Source organism: Schistocerca gregaria, chromosome 2, assembly GCF_023897955.1.
Source record: "Schistocerca gregaria isolate iqSchGreg1 chromosome 2, iqSchGreg1.2, whole genome shotgun sequence".
NCBI lineage: Eukaryota > Metazoa > Arthropoda > Insecta > Orthoptera > Acrididae > Schistocerca > Schistocerca gregaria.
Window position 1 is genome coordinate 582649895 of NC_064921.1, and position 14640 is coordinate 582664534.

Genomic DNA, 14640 nt, shown 5'->3' on the forward strand with positions numbered 1-14640 from the left:
AGAAATAACGCAAATAGTGAATCACTGGTGTCATACCAATCAGCTGTGCATAAACCAAACAAAAACAGAAGAAATAATTTTTAATCTAAATGTGATCAAAAATGAAAATAAAACAGTGAAACTACTTGGACTGTTCGTGGACCGAAAGCTCTCTTGGAAAGAAAATGCAAATTATCTGTGGAGTGAACTAGCTCGTGTACTCTTTTTTTTCCCCAAAGGAACAATGTGAGCAAATAGTTGCTCTAATCATATTTTGCTTTCTTTCTTTCTTATCTGCAGCACTACATATTGCTCTGTGGCAGTTCCTCAGGAGCTAAATGTATTTCCAGATTGTAGAAGAAAACAATTGGATGTTTGATAGGATTACCACTCAGTCCTGCAGAAACAACTTTAAATGTCTTGGTGTAATGACATTACCTAACCAGTATATATATGTACCAGAGATAATCTGGAAAAATTCAACATGAGGTCTGATGTGTGTGTACACAACACAAGAAGTGGTCATTTATTGGATTTCCCTTGCTCAAGACTTGCTATAGTCCATAATGACTATAAATAATTGATTACAGAATTTTTCAGTAAGCTACCATATTCAGCTCATACAGTACCACTCCCTCTAGTTTGATCCTTTCACTCTCCAATAAACCAACCAGTAGTGCCACTAACTAAATGTAAGGATATAATGAATAGGACAGTTGCTATTCACCATATAGCAGAGATGCTGAGTCGCAGATAAGCACAACAAAGACTATCTGAAAGGGAGTTTTTGGCCAACAAGAGCTACACACACACACACACACACACACACACACACACACACACACACACACACACACGACCTCAGTGTCTCACAACAGAAGCCAGTCTGGCTGTGTGTGTGTGTGTGTGTGTGTGTGTGTGTGTGTGTGTGTGTGTGTGTGTGTGTGTGTGTGTCGCCAAAAGGCCTTGTTGGCCGAAAACTCATTTTCTGGCAGTCTTTTTGTTGTGCCTATCTGCGATTCAGCCTCTCCATTATATGGTGAGTAGCAACTATCCATTTCATAATATCGTTATTTCTATATTGGATTTTCCATTGTTTAAATAAATATAAGAGCTTATTAAAAACTTGGCTAAAATATAATGGATTCTGTTCGGCTAAAGAGTTATTAGAAACTAATCATTATAATATATTTTTACTCTTAGTGATAAAGAAAATCTTTTGGTTTTGAATAAGTTAGTTATTTTCGGTGTATGTAATTTATTATTGTATAAATCTTGACACCACTGTGAACTATGAAGAAGCCAGTTGTATGAAAAATAATTAGAGGAAATAAAATGATTCTATTCTATTCTTTGTTGTAATCCCATATTACTACTATTTTCTAATTTGGTTCTTGGGTGTTCTATGGTAACAGTAGGCCATATGCTCAGACTATGATACCTTTTACCTTAACTGTTGGTTTAAATCTTTCCAGCGGCAACTGCATACTGATATTAGAAATAGTTGCTCCACATAATAGAACATTTCAGTTTTTGCTTCTGTAAATGGTGTTTATGAATTGACTACTTCATTTTTTAAGCTGTGTATTAGTCCATGAATCTATAATGCAGACACTTTAGAGTGCCCAAGTCTATTTACTGCACAACGAGATATGAGCACCCGAGGTTGTTCCTACAATATCTATAATTTAATCCACTATGTACTTTTGATTGTGTCATTTACAGCATGCAGAATATTATTTATAGCATCTTGTAATTTTTATTTTATTTATTTTATTTTTCCCCCCCTTTCTGAAACCAAACAAATTTGATTTGATCTAGTTAGCTACCTGCATTTTGCCACATTTGCACAATAACTTTCACGCATGCAAATGTACTTGGATATGGTCAGTTTAGGTATAATCATGATGATGTCTTATCTATTGGTTTACCAAGACACAACAAGCTATCACCTGTCAACATGACTTACAAGGAGACGGCACGACCGTGGGGTCGGGGATTTGTCCGCAATTTTGTGTGGTGAAAGAGGACCCCTAACACCTCACGTGTTTAAAATATTAGGACGCACTACCTGGAAAATCCCGGGAAAAATCGATCCAAAGTTTCTTAGGTGCCTTATGAGTATAAAATGTTAGTACACTGCCAAGCCGCCGTCTGGCCTAGGTGTTTAGGGCTCAGATTCTTACGCCAGAGGTCTCATGTTCGATTCCCCCTCTGGCACTTTTTTTGTCTTCTGTTTCATTTTCTTTGGTTATTCCACCAATTATTCAGAAAGTTTACCAAACCTACATTATCTTTAACAAATTAGTTTCATTATTGAATAAAAATTATTTTCTTTTTGTCCAACAACACAATTCATGGTGGTGGGTTTTCCATTTTTCATTGTCAAGTATATGAGGAGAAACATTGCCTTTTTAATCAGGATAGCAAAGTCGATTGGAAGACATTCAATTTTTATACATATAATAATTATTAACAAGAAACGCAGTGGTAATTATCGTAAAAACAAACAAAGCAATAATTTTTGTGACATCTAGCGCAACATATAAAAGCGGATTTTTTACAATCGCAGGGCGTTTGCAATAAATCTGTACAAAAACATGCCTCATTAACATTTATGAAAATATTTAGAGTTTCTGACAATTTTGAGGCAAACCAGGCATATTGAATCATGTCTCGGAATATTGGTGACAATAATTGATGGTGAATTATAGAATGAATTTTTATACAGTCTTCCTGGGAATTAATTTCATGATTCACCTGTAACAATGCGCTGCAATTTTGCAAGCAACAGAAAAAAAAAGTGCTGGAAGAGGAATCGAACCCGAGACCTTTGGCGTAAGGGTCCGAGCGCTAACCATGTAGGCCAGGCGGCGGCTCGGCAGTGGACTAACATTTTATACTCATAAGGCACCTAAGAAAGTTTGTATCGATTTTTCTCGGGATTTTCCGAGTAGTGCATCCTAATATTTTAACCACGTGAGGTGTTAGGTGTCCTCTTTCACTGCACAAAATTGCGGACAAATCCCCGACCCCACAGTCATGCTGTCTCCTTGTTAGACTTTGGGCTAACTGAGGAACAGCAGTCTCATGATCTTCACTACACTAGCCATATCCATCTATGTCTGGATTACTAAAACATTATCCTGGAACCAGGTACCTGTTGCATAGGAACAACAAAAATTCGATATTTTGTGTAATTACTGACCAAAATAAAATACTGTCATAATGTACTCATTAGGAGAGATAATCATATGTTAAAGGTTTAACATGATTAGACAAGTATTGCAATTAGAAACTGTGTGTATGAGGTTGCATAACTGACTGCATTCATCCACTCTCTAGGAATGAGAGTATTTAGTCACTTGCAATAAAGTTTACACACAATTTCAAATCTTCACAAAACTTTTTCTCATTGACCCCCACAAAATGATCAAAGAAGAAAAAAAAAAGTTTATCGCCTATTACATTTTTGCTGTTCATGTAGTGAAAACTCAGCATTAGGCATGACATTAAAATGTTTTACTGTATTATTACCACCTCTTATTCGCAACACAGTTTGCAGACAGTATCCACATATATAACTGAATACACTTCAAAATTATCATTATCCAGTCAGGAGATGCGAAGTTATAGCACTTAAATGCATGAAAAACTAGCATTTGCTTAAAATAGAGTTAAATTACCCAGATTTTATTCATCCTGTGTTTCCTAATGAGAGGAACGAGCGACTTCCAAGAAACTTTTTAAAATCTGCCAGGAAGTTTCATATCAGTGCACACTCCGCTACAGAGTGAAAATCTCATTCTGGCTTCTTGTGTAAAATGCTGGGTGGAAAGAATATTGGGAAATTGTCAGATAGGATGTAGGAGATACAGATCTGCAATGGGCCACATTCTTTTATTGAGATGAGTGACAGAGAAATTTTGTGATTATGAAAAGCAACTTCATCAGTTGTACATTGATCTTAAATGTTCATATGACAGTATAGACAGGTGTAACGTTCACCAAACTATGAAAAATTTTAGAATTCTATTATAATTGGTGAGACAATAAAAGCAAGTATGTAAGGTAAGTGTAGAACAGGAGTTGTCAGGAGAATTCCGTATAGGGAGGGGTTGCAACAGGGAGATGTGATCTCTGTGATGCCCTCTAACTTATCACTAGAGGAGGTGATTTGGCAGATGCCAGTAAAGCCAGAGGGAACAATATTTATATTGGTAGGTCCAGGTAGTGGCTTACACTGATTCTGTAGCATTAATTGCAAAGGAATGTAACTGATTTAAAGGTTAATAATGCTGTGTTAGGATTACGTGAACATTAGGACTAGATATTTATACAGCCAAAGCAAAGTATATGATGGGAAATCATGGTAGTAATAGAGAAGAGGCTTCAATAAAAATAAATGGGAAAGAATATCAAAGAGTTGAAGCATCTGAATATCTAGGCTTGATAACAGTAGAAAGTGAAGGAAAGCAGCAGAAATTCAAGAAATGGCAGCAAGACGTATAGTAATTAAATGGATTGGAAAGCTGGAAGATGACTTCACAGAAAGAAGGCTGGTTACTGAAATGGGAAAGGAAGATTTTGTGAAAGTTATTTGGAACTGTGAGAGAGGAAGAAAGCTGGAGAATTAGAACAGACAAAGAATTGCAAACATTTTTTGGTCAGACTGATATTATAGCGAAAATCGAGCAAGGCAGAATATAAAAAGGCTCATCATGTACAGAGAATGTTAAAAGCTCAGAGGGTTAAGGGGAGAAGGAAAAGAGGAAGACCTAGGAAACGTTGGTGCAAAGGCATGGAAGAGGACTCAAAGCAATGGGAATCAGGAAGTGGAGAAGTATTGGATAAGGAAAGTAATGGACATAGATGAATGGAGACAGGTGAGAAGGGAGGCCAAGATTCTAAATGGACTGTAATACCACTTCCTCATTAGCCAATCTGTACACTATTTCATACATTCTCTCCATTTTTTCTATTTCCCCATATTTTTCTGTCATCCGTCTTTATCTTGCTTCTTCTGTTTCTCTTCTTACTACTTTATTCGGTTTCCTGTAAGCTCTTATTGCTTTCTACATTTCATACATTTTTTGCATTTCTCTGTCCTTTATTGATACTGATGAACACACTAATGTACAGATCTTATTTGGCAGAGTCCATGAGTCCTTCCCTCATATTTATCTCGGCAACGAAGCATACGAGTGTGGGATTTGTGTTGAGACGCCATGATCGGCCTCATTTGAACTCTCCTGTAGGGAGGGTTAACTTGGAATTGGAGTGGCTGCTTAGAATGGATATAGGGTCCCATATTGGTTTGATTCCTGTGGATGCTAATGATAGTAGGGACTACACTAGGCATGCCCTTCACCTCTATAGGAAAGGGAAGGGAAAACTGTGTGGCTTGAGTGCAGAAAACTTAAGGGGGGACACTGTCACAAGTGCTAAAATACCAGTGGTCACAGGTGTCAGAGGGATGCCTTTTTTAGGATAGGGAAGGGGGATAGAAAACGAGTTTTAAGAGAGATTGGCAGACAGACTCAGTTTGAGAAAATAGATGAACAGGAGTCAGATTTCACCATACAGCCTCCATTTAAACAATGTTTAACAGAAAGTAATCAGAAACTGCCAGTTCATCTTCACCAAAGCAGTTATAATCGCATTAGTATGCAGTATCAGTTATCTTTATTACACCAGAACATTCCAGGACTCAGAAATAAAGTTGATGAACTACTCATTTGTATCGTTGAAATGAATTCATCTAACGAAATTGACATAATCTGCCTCTCTGAACATCAAGTGACCACTGGTATAGATATGTTAGACATTTCAGGATTTAAGCTAGCTTCCTACTTCTGCAGAGTAGATATGGAGGGAGGAGGAGTTGCCACATTTATTAAAAACTGCCATAAATTCAAGAACATTGACATTAATAAATTCTGTTTAGAGCAGCATCTAGAAGCATGTGCAACAGAAGTAGAGTTCCATAACAGATCCTATATAATAGTAACTATTTACATAGCACCTGCAGGAAATTATAATCTATTCATAAATCATCTAGAAGCTCTTTTGGGTTATTTAACAGTAAAAAACAAATTTTGATTGCTGGTGACTTTAATACAGATTTTCTAATTCATTCTTCCAGTAAACATTTACTGTAGTTAGTAATGTTGTCTTTCAATCTAACTCACACTGTAAACTTTCCAACTAGGATCACTAAATCCTCAAGGACAGCCATTGATAACATTTTTATAGACAAATCAAAGGAACAAAATCATATCATAAAACCTGTAATAAATGGACTATCAGATTATGACATGCAGCTCCTTGTTTTAGATGTAAATTCTAAGCAGATTATCAAGACTGCTAAATCTGAGTATAGGAGAGTATTCAATCAACCAAAAATTGAGTGTTTTAGAAAACTGGAAAGATGTTTATAGTGCTCATGACATGAATGAAAAATATAACACATTCATGAAAAATGTCACTACCATGTTTGAAAACTGTTTTCCTCTAAAAGTTACTCAAATTAAACAGAAGTCTATAATAAAACCATGGATCACCCAAGGAATAAAGATTTCCTGTAAGACAAAAAGGAAAATGTATCTCTCGACCAAGAATAGCTCCAATGCTGATGATTTGGCTAAATACAAGGAACACTGTAAAATATTAAAAAAAAAGTAATTCAGGCATCTAAACAAATACACTACGAGAAGAAGATAGCAATGTCAGGGAACAAAATAAAAACAATATGGGATATAGTGAAAGAGGAGACTGGTAGAACCAGAAAGGTACAGGAGCAAATAGCACTAAGGGTAGATGACACATTAGTAACCGATGGGCATAGCGTGGCAAATCTATTTAACAAGTACTTTATATCCGTTACTGATAGAATGGGATTGTCAGGATCAGTAAATAATGCCCTTGAATATCTGAAACTAGCCTTTATAAATAGCTTTAGGGACATGAATATGTCACTCGCATCACCAAAAGAAATAACTTCCATGATAAAATCTTTAAAAACAAAGCATTCTAGTGCTTTCGATGAAATATCAACAAAGTTAATTAAGGCATGTTCTTGTGAGTTTAGTAACATTCTAAGTTACTTGTGTAACCAGTCAATTATAACTGGGACATTTCCTGACTGGCTGAAATATGCAGATGTTAAGCCTCTATTCAAGAAAGGGGATAAAGAGATGCCATCAAACTACAGACCAATTTCACTTTTGCCAGCAATCTAAAAAATTTTAGAAAAAGTAATCTACAGGCAGCTTGTCAACCATCTGACCACAAATAACATATTATCAAGAACACAGTTTGGATTTCTGAAGGGTTCTGATATCGAAAAGGCTATTTACACCTACATTGAAAATGTACTTAATTAATTAAATAACAAGTTACAAGCAGCAGGTATTTTCTGTGATTTATCAAAGGATTCGATTGTGTAAACCACAACATCCTTTTAAATAAATTAGAATTCTATGATGTCACGGGCAGTGCTGCAAAATGGTTCAAGTCATACCTCGCTAACAGGAAACAAAGGGTGTCAGTGCAAGGGACTAGTTAATTAAGTCATCAGTCATCATCAGAATGGGAAGAAATTACGTGTGGTGTCCCACAAGGATCCATCTTAGGGCCATTGCTTTTTCTTGTGTACATTAATGATCTCTCATCAGTTACACTGCCAGAAGCAGAGTTCGTTTTGTTTGCAGATGACACGAGTATTGCAATAAATAGTATGTCGAGTGTAGTTCTAGAAAGATCTGCTAATGATATTTTCATGGATATTTATAAATGGTTTAAAGCCAACTCACTGACATTAAACTTCGAAAAGACTCACTATATGCAATTCATAACCTGTAAGAGCTTTCCACCCAGCATATGCATAAAGTACGAAGAAGAGCAGATAGAAGAGGTTGACAGTCTTAAATTCCTGGGATTACAACTTGATAATAAATTCAGTTGGGAGGAGCACACCACAGAACTGCAGAAACGCCTTAACAAATCTGTATTTGCAATTAGTGTGTTAGCAGACATAGGCGACATGAAAGTGAAAAAGCTTGCATACTTTGCTTACTTTCATTCCATAATGTCATATGGTATAATATTTTGGGGTAACTCTTCAAGTCAAACAAAAGTTTTCAGAGTCCAAAAGCGTGTAATACGTATTATTTGTGGAGTAAACTCACGGACGTCTTGTAGAAACCTCTTCAAAGAACTGGGTATACTAACTACTGCCTCTCGGTATATTTACTCCTTAATGAAATTTGTCCTAAATAATATATTCTCTTTTTCCAACAAACAGCTCAGTTCATACATACCATACCAGGAACAAAAATGATCTGCACAAGGACTTAAAAGCACTTACTTTAGTTCAAAAAGGGGTCCACTACTCAGGAACACTCATCTTCAATAATTTGCCAGCAAACATAAAAAATTTAGTGACAAATAGAGATCAGTTTAAGAGGAGCCTGAAAGACTTACTAGTGGCCAACTCCTTCTACTCCATTGACGAATTTTTTAATAGAAACAAATGATGTGTTGTATATATTTATACTATTAGTATTGTTATTTCAGCTTAAAAAAAAAATAAAAAATTAAAAAAAGTGACATGTTCCACATCCACGAGGATCTCGTCAACACAGATCTATGGAACGAAAACTAATCTAATCTAATCTATCTGTTTGTCATGTAAATATTCTTCAGCTCTACCTCTTCCCCCATTTGTCTGTGAACCTTCTTCCAACTTTCACCCTTACCTACCTACCTCCTTGTGTGCATAAAAATCCCCAAAAAGAACATGTGGTTAAAGGAATTTCTGTGAAGAGGTCATTAACCAGCCCACTGTTTAACTCATTATTCAGTTGCAAATAAAAGATGATGTCCCCTGCATGGCATGCACACCATAACAGATACTGCTTCTAATACAGTGTTGATAGGGAGATGTGAGAAAGTGTATTTATCATTTACAAAAATTTACTACACCACCTAAACCCTCAGATCATCCTTTTTGTGGATGCAGTAACCCCTCAGCACAGGAGGTTTTCTCTGTGTTAGAGTTCCGCTTCTTCCACATGTGAGCCATTTTACTAGGTTTATTTCGGATCTCTTCTGGCACACTTCCAATTCCTCTTATTGTAATTCAGTATCTTTTTTCAAATTCATGAGAGAAAACCTTTAATCTGGTTCAGTGGTTGTAATATTTATTTTTTTTCTCGAATAACATATGCTTTTGCTTGGGACTTATTCGGCAGAGACACACAAGGTTTTGTAACAATTGGTACTTGCATAGACTGGTAGTTCTGCTTCGTTGTTGTGGAATGTCGTATGGGCTTAGTGACTGTTTTGCTACAAACACCATCTGTCCCATCAATTTGGAGTTCACTTTTAGGAAATTCATTTTTTGAAATATTTGTGTAGTCCTTTCAAGACAAGTGCTTAAATCAAGATGTATGCTCCCAGAGACATGCAGTATGCCATCATCAGGCATAACTCATTGTGGAAGCTTGCTCAATGTTCACAGTCATAAAAAGTCTTGACCAATCTTAAGCTTGGAAACCCTGTGTACACTAATTTATACTCTTTGCCTTTAAATATGTCTGCTTGTGTCTGTGTATGTGCGGATGGATATGTGTGTGTGTGTGTGTGTGTGCGAGTGTACACCTGTCCTTTTTTTCCCCTAAGGGAAGTCTTTCCGCTCCCGGGATTGGAATGACTCCTTACCCTCTCCCTTAAAACCCACATCCTTTCATTTTTCCCTCTCCTTCCCTCTTTCCTGACGAAGCAACTGCCAGTTGCGAAAGCTCGTAATTCTGTGTGTGTGTTTGTGTGTTTTGTTCATGTGCCTGTCTGCCGGCGCTTTCCCGCTTGGTAAGTCTTGGAATCTTTGTTTTTAACTAATTTATACCCAGCTAGACGTGGTCAAATTTTTATGTGAAGTGCTCCCTGCACAAATTTGCACAATGCTAAAGAGTAGTTTGTGCAAAATTGGTGTCTGCTGCTTATTGCCTTTTCTGTTTGGTGAATAAGTACTATCCTGGTAAATACATTTTAGTCCATGCTGGATTTTCCATTAATGTAATAAACATACTGGCATTTTATGCAGTTATACATCTGTTTATTCTTAATAGTAACAGTACAGATGCATACAACATTGAGAAAACTGGAACAAAACTTTCTGATGAGCAATGGCAGACACTTTGTAGGTTTTATTATTTTGAATTTACACTCCCTTCATGTTTAATGCAGAGTTAAGCTAGTACCTGTGTTAAGTTATTTCAATAGAATGTGAGGCAATGATGGAATGTATTATTATTGTTGTTGTTGTTGTTGTTGTTGTTGTTGTTATTATTATTATTATTATTATTATTATTATTATTATTATTATTTATAACAAGTGCAGTACCAAATAACATACAAATATTTTATTATCTGCTCCTCTGTCTTTCAATAAAATTTCATTTTTCTTATAGTTAATTACTGATATAGTCTTTTGTCATATCACCAGTTGCTGGCATGACTCAGAATCCTTGGGTGCCAGCTTCAAGGGAAAATGGTTTAACCAGCACTTCCAGCCAGCCTGCCACTTTTCAAGCAAATCCATTTGGAAATGGAAGACAACCACAACATGGATTTGGCATTGTGACTGGTATGTTGTGATTAGCATGAATTATCTAAGAGAAAAATATGATAGAATGATAGATCAGTGATAACCTACCAAAACAAACTGATTGAAGTGGAGTAGTGTCAGTTAGATGTAAAACTGGATGACTGGATGAAAAAGATAGGAGGAACTGTGTTAAACTTCAAGAGTTCTTTTATAGGGGGGAGGGAGGTACTGAACATTTAAGTTTCAGTTAATTCACATGTACCACGTTGGTCTTGCGGCAGCCTCCGATGAACTAAACCCATAGTTTTCCCAAGGTAATTTGGAATCCATGATAATTGTAGAGGACAATTTTTTGTGTATTTAGTGTTCTCCAATGTGCTTGTTGTGTGGCCTCTAGTTAGACCATGTCACTCATATCATATGTTGCACATAATTAGTGTACCCGTCAAAGTATTACATTTAAAAAAAAATGAAAATTGTTACCTAGTCATAAACCCAGTAGTTAGTGTGTTGTTTAATTTCTGCCAAAAGTTCTTTCCAATGGCTGGCTGTTTAACAGTTACTATGAGGCTGTCTGTACCTATGTTCCTGTTTTTTTAAGCAATATGGGGCCATTGTTGGCTAAATTGGCGGATGGCAACTGTTATTGGCCTGAATGATAGATATGTGCAATAATTTAACCTGAACTTTTCCACTCACAGAGAGAGCACTAAATTCAGGTGGTTTGCAAAAACTTACATTTATGTGCATTTTTGTATTTGATTGGTACAAATCTATATTTTTACTCTCTCTCTCTCTCTCTCTCTCTCTCTCTCTCTCTCTCTCTCTCGCCCTCCCTCCCCCTCACACACACACACACACACACACACACACACACACACACACGTACACGTCTGGTCCAGCCTGAAGCTGAAGAAGTGATTAGCCATATATCCATTTCTTAATATTCATTGTGCTTTCTTCATATGTGTGTCTGCTAACAGCACCTGTCATTGTACAATTCCAGAGTTTCATAGTAATGTAACTGAAAGTGTTGGTCCACTAGAGCAGAGATTCTCTCTGTGGGGACAGTCACCAGCCACCTTGGGAAGTTCTAGGTGGTTGAGTTTATGAATTTTAGGAAGCATTAGAAGGTACGAGTGTGTGGGGTGGGGGCAATATGCAGATAGCTGGACTCAGGGAAGGGGTTCTGGGACTGACCAAAGAATTTGAGGAGGGACTGGAAATTCTGCTGGATTTCTGCAATGGGTTCACTGTGGCAAGGTTTGCAGTTGGTCTTACCTGACCCCTGGCAGAGTCTCTCTGCCAGGTAACCCTGAGGCTCATAAAAATCATACCTTCCAACAGAGGCTCCACCAATGTTCTTATGCCAACATATTCTTAGCTCTCCTACAGGAATCCTTTCCACTCACCCACAATCCCAAACTCCTCACCCAGTTCAGATTCATTGATGGCATCTTTGGGATCTGGCTTGGGAGTGGGGACACCCTATCCATACTCCTCCAGAACCTTAACACTTTCTCCCTCATTGACTTTACCTGGTCCTCCTCCATCTTCCTCAACGTTGATATCCACCTCAGTGATGGTTACATCATAACCTCCGTCCACATCAAACCTACCAGTACCTCCACTTCGACAGCTGCTGCCCATTCCATACCAAGAAGTCCCTTCCATACAGTGCAGCCACCCATGGCAAATGTGCCTGTAGTGACGAGCAGTTTCTCTCCAAATATACCAAGGGTCTCATTGAGGCTCTTCACAGACTGAGGCTACCTTCCCAACCTTGTTCACAGATCTCCCATGCCTTGCCTGTGTAGTCAGCTACCAACTCCCACGTACTCACTCTCTAACCACAAAGGAGCATCCCTCTCATAACTCAGCACCTCCCAGGACTGGAGCAATTGAACTGCACCCTCCACCAGGGTTTTGACTACATCTATTCATGCCCTCTGTGAGGGAACTTCTCTCCTCTTCCACAGTGGCATTCCCTGCCCACCCAGGCTACTCATTCTTGTATGTCCTTACTCTACCCCTGCTCCCAACCCCTTGCTTCATGGCTCGTATGCCTGCCCCATACATCTTTCCACTAACACCCACTCCTTTCCTGTCACTGGCATCTCCTATGTGATGAAAGGCTGGACAAGCTGTGACAGTAGTTTTGTGATCTACCAGTTCAGTTACAACCACTGTGCCACATTCTACATGGTCATGACAACTAACAAACTGTCCGCAAGAATAGTCGCAGCCAAACTATGGTCAAGGGGCAGTTGGACCAGGTAGCTGCTGAACATACTCTCCAACACGATGTGCTACATTTTGACAATTTCATAGCCTGTGCCATCTGGATTCTTCCCACCAACATGAGGTTTCCTGAATTGTACAGGTGGGAACTCTCCCTGCAAAATATCCTTTTTCCCCTGTAACATGTGTCCCCCACCTACATATCCCCAACCCTGCTTCCATTCCAGTACTATACATGCCTTCTATCCTGCCAGTGCACATAATTCCTTCCCCCTTCTCAGCATCACCACCCCTCCCCCCCTCTCTTTATGAGGATGTTAGACATGGCTTGGTATTGCAATTTAAGAACAACACGCATACTTACAGATCTAGTTTGAAAAAAATATATATAATAATAATAATAATAATAATAATAATAATAATAATATTGATGACACAACTGAAAACTGCAAGTGTTGCTTTCATAGTTTTTATCATGATCTGAAGGGAGGAAACAAAGAAAAAGTTATTAGTGGGTGACATCGGAACTGAAAAGTCAAAAGGTATGTGGGGGGAATTAAGCCTTTTAAGTTGTGTATGCATTGATATTGATCAGTGGGATATCAATTATAAGTGTTGCAAATGACATGATTATCTTCAGTGGGGCTTACCGCAAATTCTGAAGGGTATGAATAGTCTGCTGAGCACAGAATATGGAGTGAGAGAAAACTGAAGAAAAACAAAACTAGTGAGTAGTAGAGGAATGAAATAAGTGAGAAACTTACCATCTGAATTTGGGATTGCGAAGTAGATGAAGTTAAGAAATTCTTCTACTTTGGAAGCAAAAGAACATGTGACAGACATAGGAAGGAGCACTTAAAAGCAGACTATCAGAGGCAATAAAGGCATTCCTGGCCAAATGAAGACTACTGTCATCAAGGAAGAAATTTCTAAGAGTGTATGTTTATAGCACAGTATTGGACGGAAATGAATCGTGGGCTGCAGGGGGGGGGGGGGGGGGGGGGAGAAACACAAGTGTTTGTAATCTGTGCTACTTAAAGATATCAAAATTGGGTAGACTGATAAGGAAAGAGAAAAAAAGAATCTGCAAGGAGAGGAACATTGGGAAACATTGACAAGAAGCAGGGACAAAATGACAGGACATTGGTCAACATATCAAGGAATTGTATTGGAAGACAGTGATTGGAATATGTCCAACATATAATTTAGGATGTTGAGTGCAAGTGGTGCTCTGAGATATGCTCAAAAGTCTGTTGATCCCAAAAAAAGTGATGGAAAATTTGAACATCTTTATCGTATGTTGTCAGGAGACTTCGAATGCTTGGCCAGTGTGATTGAAACAGTATAGGGAGAGGGGAGAAGTGGATGCAGTACGATTGCAAGAGAGAATGTCAAAACACTGTGCTTTTGAGAAACTGTCCAAACATAGCACATATGAACAAGCCGCTTATCTTGATGTATCGACCTTGCCCAGGACTTGTTCATTGTTCTGCAGATTGGTGCTGTCTGCCATCCACATTCCACATTGTGTGAACTCCCTTTCCTTGACTTTGCACAGCATGATGCATCCAGTGTGGACCCGTCTTATACTGTCCCCACCACATCCGTGCACGCTCCTACAGGCATCACTACCATCTTCCCCCACACCTACCCTTCCATATTGTTGTCTTTTCAACAAATTAATGTTCTGATTAATGGAAGTTGTCTGTAATGTAAAATCAAATACCACCATGATTTGTTACCCTCTGCTAATCAGGTTCGTAAGAATTACAACCGCAACAGCTTAGCTGTTGATTTGAAATGGAAGTTAT

The 14640-nt window shown here is 38.0% G+C and overlaps 1 protein-coding gene across 4 annotated transcripts in view; it reads left to right on the forward strand.

Moving 5' to 3' along the window:
* LOC126333508 (arf-GAP domain and FG repeat-containing protein 1) overlaps positions 1–14640 on the forward strand; it is a 97226-nt gene that overhangs the window by 63475 nt on the left and 19111 nt on the right. For all 4 annotated transcript variants that reach the window (XM_049996743.1, XM_049996744.1, XM_049996742.1 and 1 more), the window contains one exon: positions 10487–10627. In XM_049996743.1, the coding sequence (XP_049852700.1) occupies positions 10487–10627 (141 nt within the window). The remainder of the gene's footprint in view (positions 1–10486; positions 10628–14640) is intronic.